At 43.3% G+C, this 21,140-nt stretch overlaps 1 protein-coding gene across 2 annotated transcripts; it reads right to left on the bottom strand.

The window, feature by feature from the left end:
- Positions 1-3,250: 3,250 nt before the first annotated feature.
- Positions 3,251-21,067, bottom strand: LOC120057207 (amyloid-beta A4 precursor protein-binding family B member 1-like). 2 transcript variants are annotated; one of them, XM_039005713.1, is made up of 14 exons: positions 20,943-21,067; positions 19,354-20,162; positions 18,987-19,192; positions 18,651-18,713; positions 18,400-18,476; positions 18,236-18,296; positions 14,232-14,378; positions 14,019-14,146; positions 12,712-12,826; positions 12,463-12,547; positions 10,987-11,082; positions 7,155-7,270; positions 6,829-7,005; positions 3,251-5,934 (listed from the first exon to the last, which is right to left on the bottom strand). In XM_039005713.1, the coding sequence occupies exons 2-14, from the start codon at positions 20,141-20,143 to the stop codon at positions 5,773-5,775; spliced, it is 2,223 nt and encodes a 740-aa protein (XP_038861641.1). In that variant the 5' UTR covers positions 20,144-20,162; positions 20,943-21,067; the 3' UTR covers positions 3,251-5,772. The 2 variants fall into 2 exon arrangements, with proteins under 2 accessions (XP_038861641.1, XP_038861642.1); XM_039005714.1 differs by having other exon boundaries at positions 11,002-11,082.
- Between the last annotated feature and the right edge of the window lie 73 nt (positions 21,068-21,140).

The following is a 21,140-nucleotide window of genomic DNA, read 5'->3' as shown; positions in this document are numbered from 1 at the left end:
ACTTTGATGTGTTTTTAAATGGTTGAAAGCGCAGTGATAAAACATTTAGGTGACAATTAAACCAAAAATCAGACATTGATTTTCCATTGGAATTTGGTTGTGCTTTTAGATGGTTGAAAGCATAGCGATAACACATTAGGAATTCAACAGACTTTTGGCTCTCCTTTTGAGCAGGTGAAAATAGGTTGGAATCTTATTGATCAACATATCTACCAAATTCTCCACGTTGAAATAACATAGTGTGCCCAGTGGGCTCATTCATTGTTTAAACAAACCTCAAAATATAGGAGAAAATTATATGATGTGATGAGTCTTAAAAAGCTGAATTACATTAAATCATGATTAGCACCTTGTGAATACAGGCAGAGTATAAAAACAGCCTTTCTTTCTTCTTCATTTCAAACAGGGGAGCTGTAGGCCTATCAGCTGCATCTAAAGTAATACTCTATGATGACAAAGCTCTGTGCGACAACAGCGTAGTTTGGACCAAGAAAGGAGGCGGCATACTGAAAATCAACAGAAGCACTGCTGGGGAACCCAACGTCTGTGACGATTAGAGAAACGGGATGAAAGCAAATACAGGGACGGGAGAATATGGAACTGGTAATCCACTGACTGCGTCAACTGGAACACAGTAAATTTACATGTGAAAATATTTACCCCTGGCTGGGTGTGTGTGTGTGTGTAACTCATTTAGGATATTAACAGCAGGCAAAGTGGAAAAGGGGGAATAAAACGTGGAAATAATTGTAGATGGTGTTGGCTTTGTTTTATTGACACAGCCTCATAAATATTCATGTTAGTAAGTCTTCATTTCAGCTGTAAACTGAGCTAACCAAGGGCATGACAATTATTCTCAATACTGTTCAGTCTTTTGAACAGTGGCACTCACATTGATGATAAAATAAACATATCCAAGTAACTCATTGTGAACTGTGTGTGTATGCATTAACTCTGCATTAATTCATTTTAAACCATTCCTGGAGTGCATCGTGAATATGAGGTGAGGTGTAAGTAGCTACTCACAGTGTTATTCAGCAAACACCACAATGGCCCACAAAACAAAACAGTTCCACTTTTTATTTTGTCCTGTGACACAATATTAATATACATGTATATGTATACAGTACCAGTCAAAGGTTTGGACACACTTACTCATTCAAGGATTTTTCTTTATTTTTACTATGTTCTACATTGTAGAGTAATAGAAGACATCAAAACTATGATAACACATATGGAATCATGTAGTAATCAAAATATATTTTATATTTGAGTTTCTTCAAATTGCCACCCTTTGCCTTGATGACAGCTTTGGCACTCAATCAGCTTCATGAGGTAGTCACCTGGAATGCAATTCAATTTAACAAGGTGTGCCTTGTTAAAAGTTACATTCCACAAATTATTTCCTTCTTAATGTTTGTGCCAATCAGTTGTGTTGTGACAAGGTAGGGGTGGTATACAGAAGATTGCCCTATTTGGTAAAAACCCAAGTCCATATTATGGCAAAAACAGCTCAAATAAGCAAAGATACATGACAGTCCATTATTACTTTAAGACATGGTCAGTCAATCTGGAAAACTTCAAGAACTTTGAACATTTCTTCAAGTGCAGTCGCAAAAACCATCAAGGGCTATGATGAAACTGGCTCCCATGAAGAGGACCGCCACAGGAAAGGAAGACCCAGTTACCTCTGCTGCAGAGGATACGTTTATTAGAGTTACCAGCCTCCGAAATTGCAGCCCAAATAAATGGGCTGCAATTCACAAAGTTCAAGTAACAGACATCTCAACATTAACTGTTCAGAGGAGACTGCATGAATCAGGCCTTCATGGTCAAATTGCTGCAAAGAAACCACTACTAAAGGACACCAATAAGATGAAGAGACGTGCTTGGGCCAAGAAACACAAGGTGACACTGATTTACTTAGAATTCAAGGCACACTTAACCAGCATGGCTACCACAGCATTCTGCAGCGATATGCCATCCCATCTGGTTTGCGCTTAGTGGGATTATCATTTGTTAGTCCCACTAAAAATGACCCAACACACACCTCCAGGCTGTGTAAGGTCTATTTGACCAAGGAGAGTGATGGAGTGCTGCATCAGATGACCTGGCCTCCACAATCCCCTGATCTCAACCAAATTGAGATGGTTTGGGATGAGTTGGACCACAAAGTGAAGGAAAAGCAGCCAACAAGTGCTCAGCATATGTGGGAACTCCTTCAAGACTGTTGGAAAAGCATTCCAGGTGAAGCTGGTTGAGAGAATGCCAAGCGTGTGCAAACTATCAAAGGAAAAGCATGGCTACTTCGAAGAATTCAAAATATATTTTGATTAATTTAAGACTCTCCTGGTTACTACATGATTCCATGTGTTATTTCATAGTTTGTCTTCACTATTATTCTACAATGTAGAAAATAGTAAAAATAAAGAATGCTTGACTGAGTAGGTGTACAAACTTTTAATTGGTACTGTATATACATACACACACACACACATCACTTACATTCTTCAGATATGTAAATGACCACTTTTTTTGCATTACAGTCACCAGTGGATATTAAAGAAAACAGAAGCTAAAAAATACACATGGCTGACATACAGGAGTGTGAACAAAAGGTATCACTTCATTGTAAGGTTTTCTTAAGGCTTAATAAATACCTCACATCGAAAGGTTAACAACACACTGAACACACCTGAAAAACAAAAAGGCAGACAAAAGTTGACGTTTGTTAAAAACTGAACATAGATATTTTCCATGGCCTATGACAGAGGACATGATCACAGCCCTATCATATTAGTGTTGCGGTACATTTGGATCAAAGTCTTTCTTATCTTCAACACATGTAAATCATTCAATAATTTATCTTAAGTTAAAAGAAAAGCCTGTATTACTAATTGTTATTGAAATGATTAATCCTTAAGACAAATATTTAACCTTGAACATCACCAAAGCAACCTAAATATCTTGAGCATTACAACAAGGAATCTACATTGACAATCCGATGGGGTTTTTGTTAGTAGGGCTAACGTATACCAGTACTCAGACTTCCCATCGTGGCCTATACTTGTCCTTAGAGCTGAAAACACACTGAGGACCCTCTGTGCGCCCCTGTTCTGAAAAGCTAGGGTCAGTCCTTATATAACAGCCATGCAAAGTGCGCCCACTGGTTGACATCTACACTGAGTGAATATATAAATGGGTTATAACCTCTTTCTCAGCTAAACAAAAGAAACGGGTGAGCAATAAGTGGATTAGGGACATGTGTATTAAGTCACTATTGAAATGGAAGGGAAAACATTTGACACGTGAAATGTACAGTCACATCTATAGCCACAACATGCACAAATTCTTGAAAGTATTTTTGAGGGCTCAAAGCATGGTGCAATATTACAGTGTGAATTAAAAATAAATGATATACTAACACCAGGAAGCTCTGTTTTTACAAGGCAACCAATGTCTGACATTTACAGTAAGTAGTGTAGAGTACTTAGTGTGTAGAGTAAGGAGTAAAAATTATAGGCGTGATGAAAATCACAAATTCAGTTACAAAAAAAACAATGTCATACTAAAAAAAACTACATTGTACATACACGTATCTATGTTTTTATTAGTCAGTACTTAAGAGTGAGCGAGCAACTAAAGCCAGGCCAAAGCCTAACCTATGGCTTCCTGTCTGGTCAAATTGCTGTCCAAAACAGATGAGAGCTGGAAAACTGTGGCGCAATAAAGTGGCGGGGGATAACTAGTATGGCGATACAGATTTGGAAACACTGCTGCACCAGTGACCACATAGTGGTAGGAACTGAGGCTAAAAAGGCATCTCCATCTCACAGATATGTTACACACACACACTTAGAAAAATATAATTTCATTAAAGTATTTTTAACCAACTGCATTCAAAAACAAAAAGGGAAGACTATGCTCTCGTCAGTCAACTATGGGTTAGTGTATTTTAAAGATGTGTTTATATGCAGCGAAGTGTTCATATGATTTACACATACTGCACGCTAAGGAGGAAACTTCCACACATACTTCAGTCTGACTCTTTCATAGACAAACAATGTTTGTGGGTAAAAAACACTTTCCGTTGCACAACAAAATGCATCAGGCTTGTTAGCTCTCCTGTTGTGTTGTCAGACACACTGCTAATGAAAAATTACTATTCTAAAGCCCAGCAGAGGGCAGTCAGGAGTTTATAAATAGAAAAGAAGAAAGGAAGTGGGAGTTAAATGACTTGTGAGTTACTGACAGACGCTGTCAAGTTCAGTGACATGTCTATCACAATGATAGTAGTGTTTCATCCCTTAGACCCAATTAATTAGGAGGCATAAAAGTTGTCAGATCTTATAAACAGTTTGAAAGGACAAGGGGGTAGCTATAAATAGCTCTGTCACTGCTCAGATGTAACTAAATTAAACACACAAAACATGTTTAGACATACAGAATGGAGTAAAGGAAAACAATTATAACACTTGACACGTGTAAAAAACATAATTGTTAAACAGATAAAAAAGAATGTGGTTAAACAGACTAACATACAACATCTGGTCATAAAAAAAGGATGACAAAATCAACTTCAGGTCCATTTCCACACAATAGAAAGCTTCCATCTTCCTCCAACATACTGTCCACTTGGAGTGCAGTAACAGATAGCCTAAGCTTTCTTTGAGACATGAGAGGTTTCACTAAAACTTGAGTCATGCTCTAAAAGTATGCCATCTCCATTTTAGATGAGGAGTTGAACTATACACATTTTACTGCAATTTGCAATACACATACAAATAAAAATGTTGCTGGTTTTCCAGCTCCGCCAGAAGGAAGAGGGAACTTAAAACAAAACGGCATTACAACAAATGTACTATACAAACTATATATATCCAAAATATTTATTTGCCAAATATTATATTAGCTAGCTAGCATGTTTTAGTGCTTCCAGCTCAACACTCATTCACCATGCTGCATTTTATGTTGACTTCTCATGCCACTGTTTCTAGTCTATATCCATTTTGAAATGAAAACCAACATGATAGTTCCACAAGCACATGGCATGAGCTCAACCACATTCACAACTCAATTGCACATCTTCCATTTCTATTTTCACAAATAATATACTATATTTGTTCTGCAAAACAAATAGCAGAGACAATGTTACAGAACGGAACTGTTTTCCTAAGCATAATTAGTGTTGGTACTTTGTAAACTAGACCAAGTTTAATCAACTCTTGCTGTCATTCAAACCACTGTCCAAGAGTCCAGCAGTTTCCTCTTAACAGACCAATTAGAAAGAGTTCCAAACATCTCTTCCAATAAAATATAATTTTCGGTTCCCACCCTCAGACCACTCCCTGACAGTCCTAGCTAAATTCTTGAGAAACTGCTCTTTGCTAAGAAGCTATTTTTGTTTATTTTTGACCATTTTACCTGAAAACATATCACAGTAAGGTACTTCTTACCCGGAAATTATTTGATAGAGATAACTTCTGCATTGGACCTTTAATAATTCACAGATTAAACAAACTGAAGAAAAAGATGGCCTACTTGTCCAACCAAAGGTGAAGTGAAGGAAGTGTAACACATGGAGGAGCTGTGGGCAGCGCTAGGTTTACTGGTACCCCAACCCACAGTGCCCATGAGAAGGGAAGCAGGTTCTACCATAACACCTCAGAATGGGGGCGATAGAGAGGCAGTGGAGGAGTGAGGAGAGCCATGGCTATCATGGTGGGCTTGGCCTGGGGGTAGAGTGGTGTGTAGTGGGTTAGTTGGCACCTCTCAGGGCGTCTGGGAGCCAGACCTCTTGAAGCTGCCCAGCAGGCTCTGAACTCCCTTCTTGACACTTGAGCCCACACGGCGTGCCACGGAGTCAGCCGGCGGGCCTGGCAGGCAGGCGCTGGTACTGGGCGGCCTGGCGTCCAGACACTTCTGGTAGCGCAGCTGTCAACAGGCACACAACATTAGCACCAAATCTCATTCGAAATATAAACTTGGGATTCAAAATATATGGTGCAACAAGGCTGTGTATGTTTACTATTGTCTCTTCGTAAAACAGTCCAATCCCTGCAAGCTCCTCATATCGAGAAGAACCACTCACCCAGTGTTTCTGAAAAAGTTGCCATATCAAATAAGAACCCATCTGAATGCAGTCATTTGTAGGGTATTGCTTTTTCAGGACTACGCACTGACATCACATGGAAGTGACTACAACAATCATGCAAGGAGGAATGATAGCCTACCAAGTCAACGTTGGCTACTTGAACAATGCACGTCTCTGTCCACCTGGCTTGTAAATATTCTCTGTTTCAGTGTCAATCTATTTTTCCACTTGTCTGTGCCTCCATCCTTGGTACAGTAGCTAGTTAGCCAACTAGCTAGCTTGATTTGCATTGTTTTGGGCATTTTTAATCTAACTACACAACCAGGCATTAGATTAGAGGTAGAGGAGGGAAGCAAAATGACTTCATCTAAATAGTCCTCCATGCTGGACTTCTATGACATTTCCGTACATTTTCTTACAGGGGCAAAACATAAAATAGCGGAACACTTCTCTCCTGTCTGCACACAGCTGTCACAAACTCAATGGCGCTTGAATCTTTGCGGGCAGAGCTCAGTTGATACAATGTTGAACGTTTGCTAGCGAGAGTGTGAGCTCAAAACAGACAGGCAGAGTAAAGATATTATGTGATCGAAAGACAACCTGAACCAAGCTACATGAACAGCCTGTGAGATTTATAGAGGATATTGATTTTCAATAGGATATTTTCTGCCGGACAATTAATTTGTATCGGACAAAAGCCAGCAATTCCTGGCTGATGGAAACGTTGCACTCACCATGCAGGCGGCCTGCACGGCCTCACTGAGGCTGGCTGCGTTGGGCTCACACCAGAACATGTGGCAGATGAAGTCCCCGGGGCCCTCGGCCATGATGAAGGCAAAGGTGTGGACGTCCTTCCCCACGCCCATGAAGGACAGGAACCGCACCCGGCACTCTGACAGAACCTCCTCTGTCTGCAAGAAACACAACAGAACACCTTGGGTTCTATTCCCACAGAAACTTAAACAACCTCAGACCTTCAAATTGGAAAGACATAAAAAAATATATAATAATTGAGATTGTGTGTGTACATTTGAGTGCGACCACCTATATGTGTACTCACCTCAGCAGCGATTATGGTAAGTGTGGCTGAGGCCACGTTCACAGTAACTGACGTCCACTCTTCCTTGTCTTTGGAATTCATTGCTGTGTCGAGGGCAACGTTAACTAGGTCCATACCTGGATAGGAATAACAACCACCTAGGTTAGCTAGCAGCTACAACTACAGTGCATTCGGAAAGTATCCAGACCCATTCCCTTTTTCAACATTTTGTTACATTAGAGCCTTTTTCTAAAATGGATTGAATCCTCATCAATCTACACACAATACCCAATAATGACAAAGCAAAAACATGTTTAGATTTTTGTGCAAATATATAAAAATAAATAAAACAGAAATACCTTATTTACATAAGTATTCAGACCTTTCGATATGAGACTCAAAATTAATTTCAGGTGCATCCTGTTTTCATTGATCATCCTTGAGATGTTTCTACAACTTGGGAGTCCACCTGCGGTAAATTCATTGATTGAACATGGTTTTGAAAGGCACACATCTGTCTCTATAAAGTCCCACAGTTGGCAGTGCATGTCAGAGCAAAAACCAAGCCATGAGGTCGAAGGAATTGTCTGTAAAGCTCCGAGACAGGATTGTGTCAAGGCACAGATATTAGGAAGGGTACCAAAACATTTCTGCAGCATTGAAGGTCCCCAAGAACACAGTGGCCTCCAACATTCTTAAATGGAAGAAGTTTGGAACCACCAAGAATCTTCCTAGAGCTGGCCACACGGCCAAACTGAGCAATCGGGGGAGGGCGGCCTTGTTCAGGGAGATGACCAAGAACCCGATGGTCAAAGCTCCAGAGTTCCTCTGTGGAGATGGGTGAACCTTCCAGAAGGACAACCATCTCTGCTGCATTCCACCAATCAGGCCTTTATGGTAGAGTGTCCACACGGGGAAAGGGGATACCTAGTCCGTTGCACAACTGAATGCCTTCAACTGAAATGTGTATTCCGCATTTAACCCAACCCCTCAAGCAGAGAGGTGTGGGGGGCTGCCTTAATTGGAATCCACGTCTTTGGCGCCCGGGGAACATTGGGTTAAATGCCTTGCTCAGAGGCAGAATGACAGATTTTTACCTTGTCAGGTCGGTGATTCGATCTAGCATCCTTTCGGTTACTGGCCCAAAGCTAACCATTGCCGCCCCAGGAAGCCACTCCTCAGTAAAAGGCACATGACTGCCAGCTTAGATTTTGCCAAAAGACACCTAAAGGACTATCAGACCAGGAGAAACAAGATTCTCTGGTCTGATGAAACCAAGATTGAACTCTTTGGCCTGAATGCCAAGCGTCAAGTCTGGAGGAAACCTGGCACCATCCTTATGATGAAGCATGGCTGAGGCAGCATCATGCTGTGGGGATGTTTTTCAGAGGCAGGGACTGGGAGACACGTCAGGAACGAGGGAAAGATGAACGGAGCAAAGTACAGAGAGATCCTTGATATAAACCTGCTCCAAAGCAATCAGAACCTCAGACTGGGACGAAGGTTCACCTTCCAACAGGACAACGACCCAAAGAACACAGCCAAGACAACACAGGAGTGGCTTCGGGACAAGTATCTGAAAGTCCTTGAGTGTCCCAACCAGAGACCGTACTTGAAGTGATAGCTGTGCAGCGACGCTCCCCATCCAGCCTGACAGAGCTTGAGAGGATCTGCTGAGAAGAATGGAAGAAACTCCCCAAATACAGGTGTGCCAAGCTTGTAGCATCATACCCAAGAAGACTTGAGGCTGTAATCACTGCCAAAGGTGCTTCAACAAAGTACTGAGTAAAGGGTCTGAATACTTATGTAAATGTCATATTTCAGTTATTTTAATAAATGTGCAAACATTTCTTAAAAGTTTTTTTTTGTTGTCATTTTGGGGTATTGTGTGTAGATTTAGAATAAGGCTGTAACGTAACAAAATGTTGAAAAGTAAAGGGGTCTGAATTCTTTCCAAATTCACCTTATCCCAACCAGAAGCCATGGATTACAGGCAACATCCACACTGAGCTAAAGGCTAGAACTGCCGCTTTCAAGGAGCTGGACACTAATCGGGACACTTAAAAGAAATCCCACTACGCCCTCCGATGAGCCATCAAACAGGAAAAGCATCAATACAGGGCAAGGAATGAATCTTCCTATGTCGGCTTTGACGCTTGTCAGATGTGGCAGGGCTTGCAAACTAACACGAATTACAATGGGAAACCCAGCCATGAACTGACCAGTGACGTGACCCTACCAGGAGAGCTAAATGCCTTCTATTCTCGCTTCAAGGCAAGCCACACTGAACCATGCATGAGAGCACCAGCTGTTCCGGGCGACTGTGTGATCTCGTTCTCCAAAGCTGACATGAGTAAGACCTTTAAACAGGTCAACATTCACAAGGCCGCAGGGCCAGACGGATTACCAGGATGCGTACTCCGAGCATGCACTGACCAGCTGGCAAATGTCTTCACTGACATTTTCAACCTCTCCCTGAACCAGTCTGTAATATCTACATGTTTCATGCAGAACACCATAGTCCCTGTGCCTTAGAAAGCCAAGGTAACTTGTATCAATGACTATCGCCCCGTAGCACTCACATCTAGCCATGAAATGTTTTGAAAGGCTGGTCATGGCTCACATCAACAACTTCAACCCAGACATCCTGGACCCACTCCAATTCGCATACTGCCCCAACAGGGCCACAGATGACATAATCGCTATTGCACTCCACACTGCCCTCTCCCAGCTGGACAAGAACACTTATGTGAGAATGCTGTTCATTGACTATTGCTCAGCGTTAAACACCATAGTGCCCTCCAAGGTCATCACTGAACACCTCCCTCTGCAACTGGATCCTGGACTTCCTTACAGGCCGCACCCCCGGTGGTGTAGATAGGTAACAACACATTAGCCACGCTGACCCACAACATGGTGTGGGCCCTCGGGTGTGTGCATTGTCCCCTCCTGTACTCCTTTTTCACCCACGACTCTGCCCGCGAACGACTCCAACACCATCATTAAGTTTGCTGACGACATGACTGTCAACGACGATGAGACGGCATATTAGGAGGTCAGTGACTTGGGAGCCTGACAGAGCTTGAGAGGATCTGCTGAGAAGAATGGAAGAAACTCCCCAAATACAGGTGTGCCAAGCTTGTAGCATCATACCCAAGAAGACTTGAGGCTGTAATCACTGCCAAAGGTGCTTCAACAAAGTACTGAGTAAAGGGTCTGAATACTTATGTAAATGTAATACTTTAAAAAAAATATACATTTGCTAACATTTCTAAAAACCTGTGTTTGCCTTCTCATTATGGGGTACTGTGTGTAGATTATTGAGGGGGAAAAAACATAATACATTTTTGAATAAGGCTGTAACGTAACAAAACATGGAAAAAGTCAAGGGGTCTAAATACTTTCCAAATGCACTGTACATCTGTCTGAGTACACTCAATACCTGAGAATATTAGGAAAATGGAAGGAAGAAATTACAAGAAATGTGTTCGTTCATAATTCACTTAAAACCAAGGGAGTTAAAAGCTCAATATCCATAACAAGAGGATAGCTCATTGAAGTTGAGACTTCACACAGTAAGAAATCAGTATCACAATCTGTCGGAGAAATTAGTAGAATACGTGCAATAATTTGAAACATTCAATTAAGTAAATGTGTATTGAATGCATTTCATTGAGTGAAACCGAACTTAGTAGAAAGTTAGCATTCATTTAAACACAGTAGCAAAATACAGGAGGACAAGTGGAATGTTAAATACAGGCAGTGACTGAGAAGTTTCCCTGAAACATTGTTCAAAACACCACAAGATACACCAACACAACAACTAGGAAAGAGAAGAATAAGCATTCCTTACCAAAGCGTTCCTTACCTACGGGTTTGGCCACAGGCACGTTCCCCAGGTAACATACCTGGAAGCGCTGGACTAGCTCATTCTTTGGTGCAGGGAATTCTGCAGGGAGAATAGAGCAGAGTGAGAGAGACAGAAAACCTCATGCTAAAACCATACAAAGGACCTGAAGGAGCCCATAGATGCATTTGGTTTCAGATTATACATGAAGTATATAGTCATTAGGGATGGAACAGTATGTTATCGAACCGTTCGGTATGCCCCCTACGGTTCAATACGCACACGTGAACCGCGGAATTATGGTATGCCTGTCATTTTCCTATAATTTCCAAAACGTGCTTATTGCGCTGCAGACTACACGCACATTGTACATTCAAATCCACAGAAGCAAACGTGCAGCTTGTGGCTGGTAGGGGGCTCCTGGGGGCTGACAAACTTTACTCCACAGCAATGTCTCAAAATGTGGCAACCGCAGTGACCCCCCCCCCCCCCTTAAACAACCAATGGACGATTTGCAATGACATCTCAGTAGGAAACTTCCCTAACGGGGCCCCATGAAGAGAGGGGAAACTAAAAATAAATATTCTCTCAGCTCCAACGTGACAATGGCGTGCGCCAGCGAGACAGAGAGAAGCAAATTTGAAGAAGCATTCAGCGTTCAATACAATGACGAGTGTAAGAAGACCGTAAACAAAGTACAGTCTGCAAGCATTGCTTTGCCACTCGAGTGGAAACACGTCTAACATGATATGTAATTTACGTGGCCATCACCCAGCCGTATCCCTTGCAGGTGGAGCAAGGAGAGTCCACCCGTTAGCGAAAACACCACATTCTCTCGATGCTGCCTTCTAACAACAATTTGCGACAAATTCAGAAAAAAAATAAATAACGAAAGCAGTGGAAGTATTCATAGCCAAAGATTTGCAGCCCTATTCAGTGGTTACTAACTCAGTACTTTGTCACCTGATGGAAAAAATTTAACTGCGTTGCAATGTTTCCTCCTGCACACATTTCAGCAGCAAAGTAATTCCCAAACTCGATGAAACATCACGGAGAGAAATAGAAAACAAATTGACACAGATAACCCATCTAGCTCTCTCCACTGATAATTGGACCTCCAGAGCAACTCAAAGCTACCTCCACTATGTACTGGAAGCTACCTCACTGTGACGGTACACTATGTACTGGAAGCTACCTCACTGTGACGGTTGACTATGTACTGGAAGCTACCTCACTGTGACGGTTGACTATGTACTGGAAGCTACCTCACTGTGATGGTTCACTATGTACTGGATTGGAAGATGAAGAGCTACGTGTTGCAAACTCATCCTCTGTATGAGTGTCATACAAGCACACACTTTTCTTAAATATAAAGACACTGAAACCGTACCGTGGTCCACAAACCGTGATACATACCGAACCGTGGGCACACTGGCACTTTTACTGTATGACTATTAGGGATGTAATGGTACAGTGTTTTACCCTGGAAAGGAATGTCTGCCAGTTTAGAGGGGTCTGTGTTGAGTCTGTTCAGAGAGGATTTGGATGACTTCCTTTGGGCCATTATCTACAGATAAGGAAAGACAGGAAAGACACAGTTTAGCCTTAAATTCCACATTTGAAAAAATGAGGACAAACATCCACCCCTGAACCACAGTTTCAAAGTCATGTGAAAAAAGTTAAATGTGGAGTCCAGAGTATGCTGCAGTGCACCATAGCAGATGGGCTTACCTTAGAGCAGATGTCATGCATGCTCGTGGCAATGTTCTTAGCAGGTGTGTCACACCTGAACACATGGCACTTCAGAACATGAGTCAGTTTGTCTCTCGCCACGTAGGCAAAGTCCCTAAAGTTAGCACAAACGAAAAGAGGCATCACCAGAGAAAGAGGCTGTTATAAAGGCTGATCATGACAAATGAGGCTGATGAAACAGACAATGCTGAAATCAGTCAATACTGATCAGGATCTTTGACCAATATTGTTCAGTCTCTACTCAAGAGAACTATCAACCTAATAGTGTAAGTTTTCAAAAATACAATGAACAAACGTAACCACAATTATGACAGAGAACACTTAACGTAGTCTGACTATTACTGATGGCTAGTCTACATTGAGTGTACAAACATTAAGAACACCTGCTCTTTCCATGACAGACTGACCAGGTGAATGCTATGATCGCTTACTGATTTCACTTGTTCAATCCACTTCAGTCAGTGTAGATGAAGGGGAGGAGACAGGTTAAAGAAGGGTTTTTAAAGCCTAGAGATATGGATTGTGTATGTGCCATTCAGAGAGTGAATGGGCAAGACCAAAGTTTTAAAGTGCCTTTGAACGCGATATGTTAGTATGTGCCAGACGCACCGATGTGTCAAGAACTGCAATGCTGCTGGGTTTTTCACGCGCAACAGTTTCCTGTGTTTATCAGGAATGGTCCACCACTCAAAGGACATCCAGCCAACTTGAAACAACTGTGGGAAGCATTGGAGTCAACATGGGCCAGCATCCCTGTGGAACGCTCTCAACACCTTGTAGAGTCCATGCCCTGACGAATTGAGGCTGTTCTGAGGGCAAAAGGGGGGGGGGGGGGGGCAATATTAGGAAGGCGTTCTTAATGTTTTGTACAGTGTATAGGTGTTACTTTCACAGAGAAACTGATCGAAAGTCATGGGTGTGAGTGAGAAACATCAAGCATTATGGGATGGGGGTGTGGAATCAACAACTGACAAGCCAATGTTGTAACTATGACAACCACAACCTATGTGACAGAAGATGGTGGTTACAACAATACACTACCTCTCCCTGTGTGCCCAAGTGCAGCAGGTTAGAGAGAAAACACCAAATCAATTCAACAGAAAACACCAAATCAATTCAACAGAAAACAAAGCAGGATTCACAAAAGGCAACTCGAGATTCACTTAAAAGCCAGGCAAATAAAACTAAAATAAGAAAAGTTTCCTATAGCAAACTGGCAAAAACTGATATTTGTAGATTATATTAATAAAATAAGAAAGAAGAGTTAAGAGTAGCAGGGGACTGGCCTGCCGTTGTCCCGGCCCACTCCCCACACTCGGATGCTGACGATAGGCTGGGTGTGCAGCAGAGTCTGGCCCAACGGATCTATCAGGTTCAAGATCTCATTCTCCAGAACAAGGAGCATGTCTTTTCCCTGTGTGGAAACATTACACAACATTTCTCTAAACATTGTTCTACCATTACGAGGTTATATTCCCACACACAAGCCATTCTCTAACCTCTCCCCAGATCCCAGCCGTGTCGTGCAGGTTGTGTTTGTGGTAGGAGAGCTGTCTGATGCAGTTGTTGACAGCCACACTGCTCTTCCCTGGAGCCATCTCCTCCTCTGATATCTCCACCCAGCCCAGAGACCGGACTGCAAAAACCTATTCAAATCAATTTTTATTTGTCACATGCTTCGCAAACAGGTGAAGACTAACAGTGAAATGCTTACGAACAATGCAAAAATAAAAACACGTGGAATAAATACATAATGTGTAACAATAACTTGGCTACATACACGGGGTACCAGTACAGAATCGATGTGCAGGGCTACGAGGTAATTGAGGTAGATATGTACATATAGGTAGGGGTAAAGTGACTAGGCAACATGACAGATAATTAACAGTAGTAGCAGCTTCTGTGAGGATTGTGTGTGTTTCGCGACAGTATGCCTGTGTGTACGTGTTGTGTGTGAGAGTATGTAGGAGTGTCAGTGTAGGTATGTGTGAGTGTGTGGGTAGAGTCCAGTGTGTGTGCATGAGTCAAAAGAGTTAGTGCAAAAAGGGTCAATGCAGATAGTCAAATCGCTTCCTGCACTAACTATGTAGCAGTCTTATGGCTTGGATGTAGAAGCTGTTCAGGGTCCTGTTGATTCCAGACTTGGTGCATTGGTACCGCTTGCCGTGCGGTAGCTGAGAGAACAGTCTATGACTTGGGTGGCTGGAGTCTGAGCATTTTTAAGGCCTTCCTCTGACACCGCCTGGTATAGATGTCCTGGATGGCAGGGAGCTTGGCCCATATGTACTGGGCCGTACGTACTACCTTCTGTAGCGCCTTGCGGTCGGATGGCAAGCAGTTGCCATTCAAGCTGTGATATAGCCAGTGAAGATACTCTAAAAATGGTGCAGCTGTAGAACTTTGAGGATCTGAGGACCCAAGCCAAATCTTTCAGTCTCCTGAAGGAAAAGAGGCATTGTCGTGCATTCTTCACAACTGTGTTGGTGTGTGGACCATATGAATTCCTTAATGACGTGGACACCAAGGAACTTGAAGCTCTTGACGCGCTCCACTACAGCCCCATCGATGTGGATGGGGCGTGCCCGGCACACCGTTTCCTGTAGTCCATGATCAGCTCCTGTGCCTTGCTGACGTTAAAAGGAGAGGTTGTTATCCTGGCACCACACTCCCAAGTCACTGACCTCCTAATATGCCGTCTCATCGTCGTTGACAGTCATGTCGTCAGCAAACTTAATGATGGTGTTGGAGTCGTTCGCGGGCAGAGTCGTGGGTGAAAAAGGAGTACAGGAGGGGACAATGCACACACCCGAGGGCCCACACCATGTTGTGGGTCAGCGTGGCTAATGTGTTGTTACCTATCTACACCACCGGGGGTGCGGCCTGTAAGGAAGTCCAGGATCCAGTTGCAGAGGGAGGTGTTCAGTGATGACCTTGGAGGGCACTATGGTGTTTAACGCTGAGCAATAGTCAATGAACAGCACTCTCACATAAGTGTTCTTGTCCAGCTGGGAGAGGGCAGTGTGGAGTGCAATAGCGATTATGTCATCTGTGGCCCTGTTGGGGCAGTATGCGAATTGGAGTGGGTCCAGGATGTCTGGGTTGAAGTTGTTGATGTGAGCCATGACCAGCCTTTCAAAACATTTCATGGCTAGATGTGAGTGCTACGGGGCGATAGTCATTGATACAAGTTACCTTGGCTTTCTAAGGCACAGGGACTATGGTGTTCTGCATGAAACATGTAGATATTACAGACTGGTTCAGGGAGAGGTTGAAAATGTCAGTGAAGACATTTGCCAGCTGGTCAGTGCATGCTCGGAGTACGCATCCTGGTAATCCGTCTGGCCCTGCGGCCTTGTGAATGTTGACCTGTTTAAAGGTCTTACTCATGTCAGCTTTGGAGAACGAGATCACACAGTCGCCCGGAACAGCTGGTGCTCTCATGCATGGTTCAGTGTGGCTTGCCTTGAAGCGAGAATAGAAGGCATTTAGCTCTCCTGGTAGGGTCACGTCACTGGTCAGTTCATGGCTGGGTTTCCCATTGTAATTCGTGTTAGTTTGCAAGCCCTGCCACATCTGACAAGCGTCAAAGCCGACATAGGAAGATTCATTCCTTGCCCTGTATTGATGCTTTTCCTGTTTGATGGCTCATCGGAGGGCGTAGTGGGATTTCTTTTAAGTGTCCCGATTAGTGTCCAGCTCCTTGAAAGCGGCAGTTCTAGCCTTTAGCTCAGTGTGGATGTTGCCTGTAATCCATGGCTTCTGGTTGGGATAAGGTGAATTTGGAAAGAATTCAGACCCCTTTACTTTTCAACATTTTGTTACGTTACAGCCTTATTCTAAATCTACACACAATACCCCAAAATGACAACAAAAAAAAACTTTTAAGAAATGTTTGCACATTTATTAAAATAACTGAAATATGACATTTACATAAGTATTCAGACCCTTTACTCAGTACTTTGTTGAAGCACCTTTGGCAGCAATTACAGCCTCAAGTCTTCTTGGGTATGACGCTACAAGCTTAGCACACTTGTATTTGGGGAGTTTATCCCATTCTTCTCTGCAGATCCTCTCAAGCTCTGTCAGGTTGGATGGGGAGCATCGCTGCACAGCTATTTTCAGGTCTCTCCAGAGATGTTTGATCGGGTTCAAGTCCGGGCTCTGGCTGGGCGATTAAAGGACATTCAGAGACTTGTCCCGAAGCCACTCCTGCGTGGTCTTGGCTGTGTCCTTAGGGTCGTTGTCCTGTTGGAAGGTGAACCTTTGCCCCAGTCGGAGGTCCTGAGTGCTCTGGAGCAGGTTTTCATCAAGGATCTCTCTGTACTTTGCTCCGTTCATCTTTCCTAGGAGACTAGTCAGGATTGTATTCCCTGCTGCTAAAAAACATTCCCACAGCATGATATTGCTACCACCATGAATCATCGTAGGGATGGTGCCAGGTTTTCTCCAGACATGACGCTTGACACTCAGGCCAAAGAGTTCAATCTTAGTTTCATCAGACCAGATTATCTTGTTTCTCATGGTCTGAGAGTTCTTTATGTGCCTTTTGGCAAATTCCAAGCTGGATGTCATGTGCCTTTTACTGAGGAGTGGCTTCTGTCTGGCCACTCTACCATAAAGGCCTGATTGGTGGAGTGCTGCAGAGATGGTTGTACTTCTGGAAGGTTCTCCCATCTCCACAGAGGAACTCTGGAGCTCTGACCATCGGGTTCTTGGTCACCTCCCTGAACAAGGCCCTTCTCCCCCGATCGCTCCGTTTGGCCGGGCTAACAGCTCTAGGAAGAGTCTTGGTGGTTCCAAATGTCTTCCATTTAAGAATGATGGAGGCCACTGTGTTCTTCAATGCTGACAAAATGTTTTGGTACCATTTCCCAGATCTGTGCCTCGACACAATCCTGTCTCGACACTCAACGGACAAGTCCTTCAACCTCATGGCTTAGTTTTTGCTCTGACATGCACTGTCAACTGTGGGACCTTATATGGACAGGTGTGTGCCTTTCCAAATAAAGTCCAATCAATGGAATTTGCCAGTTGACTCCAATAAAGTTGTAGAAACATCTCAAGGATGATCAATGGAAACAGGATGCACCTGAGCTCAATTTCAAGTTTCATAGCAAAGGGTCTGAATACTTTCGTAAATAAGGTATTTTTTTTATTTTTATAAATTTGCTAACATTTCTAGAAACCTGTATTTTCTTTGTTATTATGGGGTAGTGTGTAGATTGATTAGGATTTGTATTTTATTTAATACATTTTAGAATAAGGCTGTAACGTAACAAAATGTGGAAAAAGTCAAGGGGTCTGAATACTTTCTGAATGCACTGTATGTTCGTACAGTGACTTTGGGGACGATGTTGTCGATGCACTTATTAATAAAGCCACACAAAGACATGAGGACAGAGAAAGAGCGATTGACCTTAGGTTGAATGTTGACAGAGAAAAATATGTGTGGGATTGGAGTGGAATGATGGTTATGTCCATGTGTCCAAGTGAGAGTACATACCTTAGCCTCCGGGTCATTGATGAGCGAGTTCATCTTTTCCTTTTCTTCAGATTGTGAGCAGCTAGGAGGTGAAAGGAATCAGACTATCAGTTAGTTTTCATCTACACAAGTCAGGAGCATCTAATGATAACAGACACCATACATGGTGGGGGTGGGAGACTCACTTGAGGTTGATAGAGGCATAACGCAATGTGGCTCCTTCAAAATCCTTCAGGGTCTGATCAGCCATGGCATCTTCCTCCTGAATTTAAAACAACAGTAAGAAGTCAAAATCACCAATCAAATGTCTACAATTTCTACAAATGTCTACGTAAGCAGTTGATACCTTAACATTGAACATCTCAATGTTCAATGTTTATGTAAAGGTTTTAAAACTGCATTGATTTTGGGCTTGTTTCAAGTAGTTGGCCCTTACCTTCCAGAACTCCTCGTCATTAAACCTGTTGGGGCGGGACTGGGTGAGACTATTCCACATCAACTGAAAATACAAAAAAGAGACAAGGCCCAATTAGAAAACTAAATCAGTTCGCACTAGCAGTGGGTGCTTAATGGAAATACAATGACTGTGCGGCACGGGCAGGCATTGAGTACCGGCAGATGGGTCAATGCACGTACAATCCACTTGCTCAGACAATTTTTTCTTCACAGTCCTGATACAGTATGTGGAACAATGTAGTCTTCTATCACATGGCAAGAACAATGTCCTCAACACATACACACAGCCCCCATCGCTCTATCCTCTAGCTCTCACCGTTGGCTCCGCGTTGGGAGTGATGGCAGGGGAGGTACTGGAGGGTCTTTCTGGGGCTTCTCCCTCCTCTAGGGGAGAGGGGGGCTCCCACTGGGTGGTGCCTGTGGGGATGTGCCAGTAGTAGGTACCCGACTCGTCTCTGACCCGCATCCACCCTGCAGGCAGGTCTGTGTCCGTCTCAAATGCACTGCGGTCCCAGTAAGACTCTATACAACAAGGAGGAACAGTGAGATAAATATAAGATAACCCAGAACACAATTGGATTGTGTCCCACTTCCTGTTTGTGACAAAAACAAAGTGCAAATCTTACACAAAAACCTACATTCAAAGCCCATCCATTGTTAAGATATTTTGTTGCCCCGCTTACCTGGGTCACTGTCTGGCGTGCTGTTGGCTGTGCTGCCCTGAGACAGTGACATGCAACTGGAGTCCTCATCACTGGGTGCTGCGTTTCTGCCCTGAAACAGCAGGCATGTGTTCTTCACTTCTCCACTGTCATATGTCTGAGACTCACTGCTACTCTGCGCCTCAGACGAGTCCGTGTCCTTCTCTCCACTTGTTGGAAGTAGTAGAGACTCTTCCTCATCCCCGTCCTCTTTCTCTTCTTCCTCCTTCCCATGAGGGGTCTCTGAGGTGTCGATCAGCAGAGGCTCATTCAGGTCAGAGCAGAGGGACCTCAGGGTCTTAGAAGAAGGGTTCTGTTCACTGTCTTCCTCCTGCTGGTCCATCACTAAAGAGTTATGGTTGGGGTTTCCATCTGGGCTCTCGTTGTGATTCAAATCCTGGTCAGAATTTATATTCTGGTCCTGCTGCCTCTCTGCCACTTTGCGAAGTTGATTCTGACCCTCCTTGAGCCACTTGGCATTGTTCCCGGTGCAGTGCTGTCCTTGCTCGTTCTCCTGGTTCCGGACCCTCTCCTCCTCTCTCTGTTGACTGGACTCTTCCTCATCGATGCAATTGCTACCCATGGTGCCATTCAGCAGGTCCAAAGGTGTGGATGTGGCATAGTTGTGGCGCTTCTTGGTGGAGGAGGTGGTGGTGCCTTTGGCCTTCTTGCTCAGGTCAGAATCAAACTGAGGGGAGCGGAGGTCAAGGGTCAGCGAGGATGGCAAGCATGTGTTCTCATTGGCCAGGTCGGAGGTCTTCTCCAAAGACATGGCAGAGAGCTTAGCGCCACTGTTGGGAAGTGGGGGAAACAGAAAATCAGGCCTAAAGGCTAACAAGGGTGTTTGTCTACGACAGCATACACAACTGTGTGGAGACAGAGTTCATGTATCAGTGTTTAAATGGTCTGCATTAAATAGATCTAATTTGAGTCTCATCTGATTTCTAAAATGTAGCATGAATATGATTGCAACCCGTTAACTACTAGCAAAGCTTGGCATGCAGTGATTTCAGCTCCTCCCAGTTGGGCTCCAAGGCTGTACAAGCAACACAAACTATAGAATAGCTAAAGTTAGGTAAAAGCCCACACTAACGTTACATGTTAAGCTAGCTGACGTTAGCTCGTAAAGGCCCACTGCATGTCTAGCTCGTTGCAAGCCTGTAAGCAAGTTAAATGCTACTATGCACAAAAAAATGAGGGGCAGAGGACATGTCATCTTGCGAGCTAGTTTGCCCTACATAAACAATGTTTGGAATATTTGTTTGTTAGCTAACGTTAGCTACCTAACTTAGCTGCCTAGTTTGCTAGCTAAAGCTGCCAAAATTTAAGAAGAAAAAGCTATCAATACTTATATTAAACCACGTATGGCACACATATTAGCTAGCTATATATTTATATTTTGTATAATAGCCTAGAAGCCGTCAAATGCATCACATTAGCTAGTTAGCTCGAGTTACTAGAAAGCTGTTTGCTAGCTAGCTACAGTAACGTTAGTTGTGACTCTCGTAGCACTATCATTCTCCAGTTATAAACACACCCTTGTCTTGGGTGCCAGCGACATGGTAACTTACCCTGAATTGTATTTTCCACGCCTTTATTTCAGTGGTAAATAGATAAATGTAATGGTTTGCGACATTGAAGACGTCGTGGAACGAAAACAATTTTGTGAACCGCAACAGCAGCAAAAAACGTCACTCGTGAACGTCATTCCGTAGATTCGAAATTATCCGCTGCATGATTTCCAAATTTGTGGCTATTGATGATATCTG

Source organism: Salvelinus namaycush, chromosome 12 (genome assembly GCF_016432855.1).
Source record: "Salvelinus namaycush isolate Seneca chromosome 12, SaNama_1.0, whole genome shotgun sequence".
Lineage (NCBI taxonomy): Eukaryota > Metazoa > Chordata > Actinopteri > Salmoniformes > Salmonidae > Salvelinus > Salvelinus namaycush.
This window is presented reverse-complemented; position numbering and strand designations above follow the sequence as displayed.

Excerpts from the sequence above, each read along its gene's own strand:
- LOC120057207 (XM_039005713.1), bottom strand. The coding sequence starts at position 20,143 with ATGTCTTTGGAGAAGACCTCCGACCTGGCCAATGAGAACACATGCTTG. Across the intron at positions 18,297-18,399 it reads TATGCCTCTATCAACCTCAA|CTGCTCACAATCTGAAGAAA; the intron begins GTGAGTCTCCCA and ends TTCACCTCCTAG. Across the intron at positions 14,379-18,235 it reads TCAATGACCCGGAGGCTAAG|GTTTTTGCAGTCCGGTCTCT; the intron begins GTATGTACTCTC and ends TGATTTGAATAG.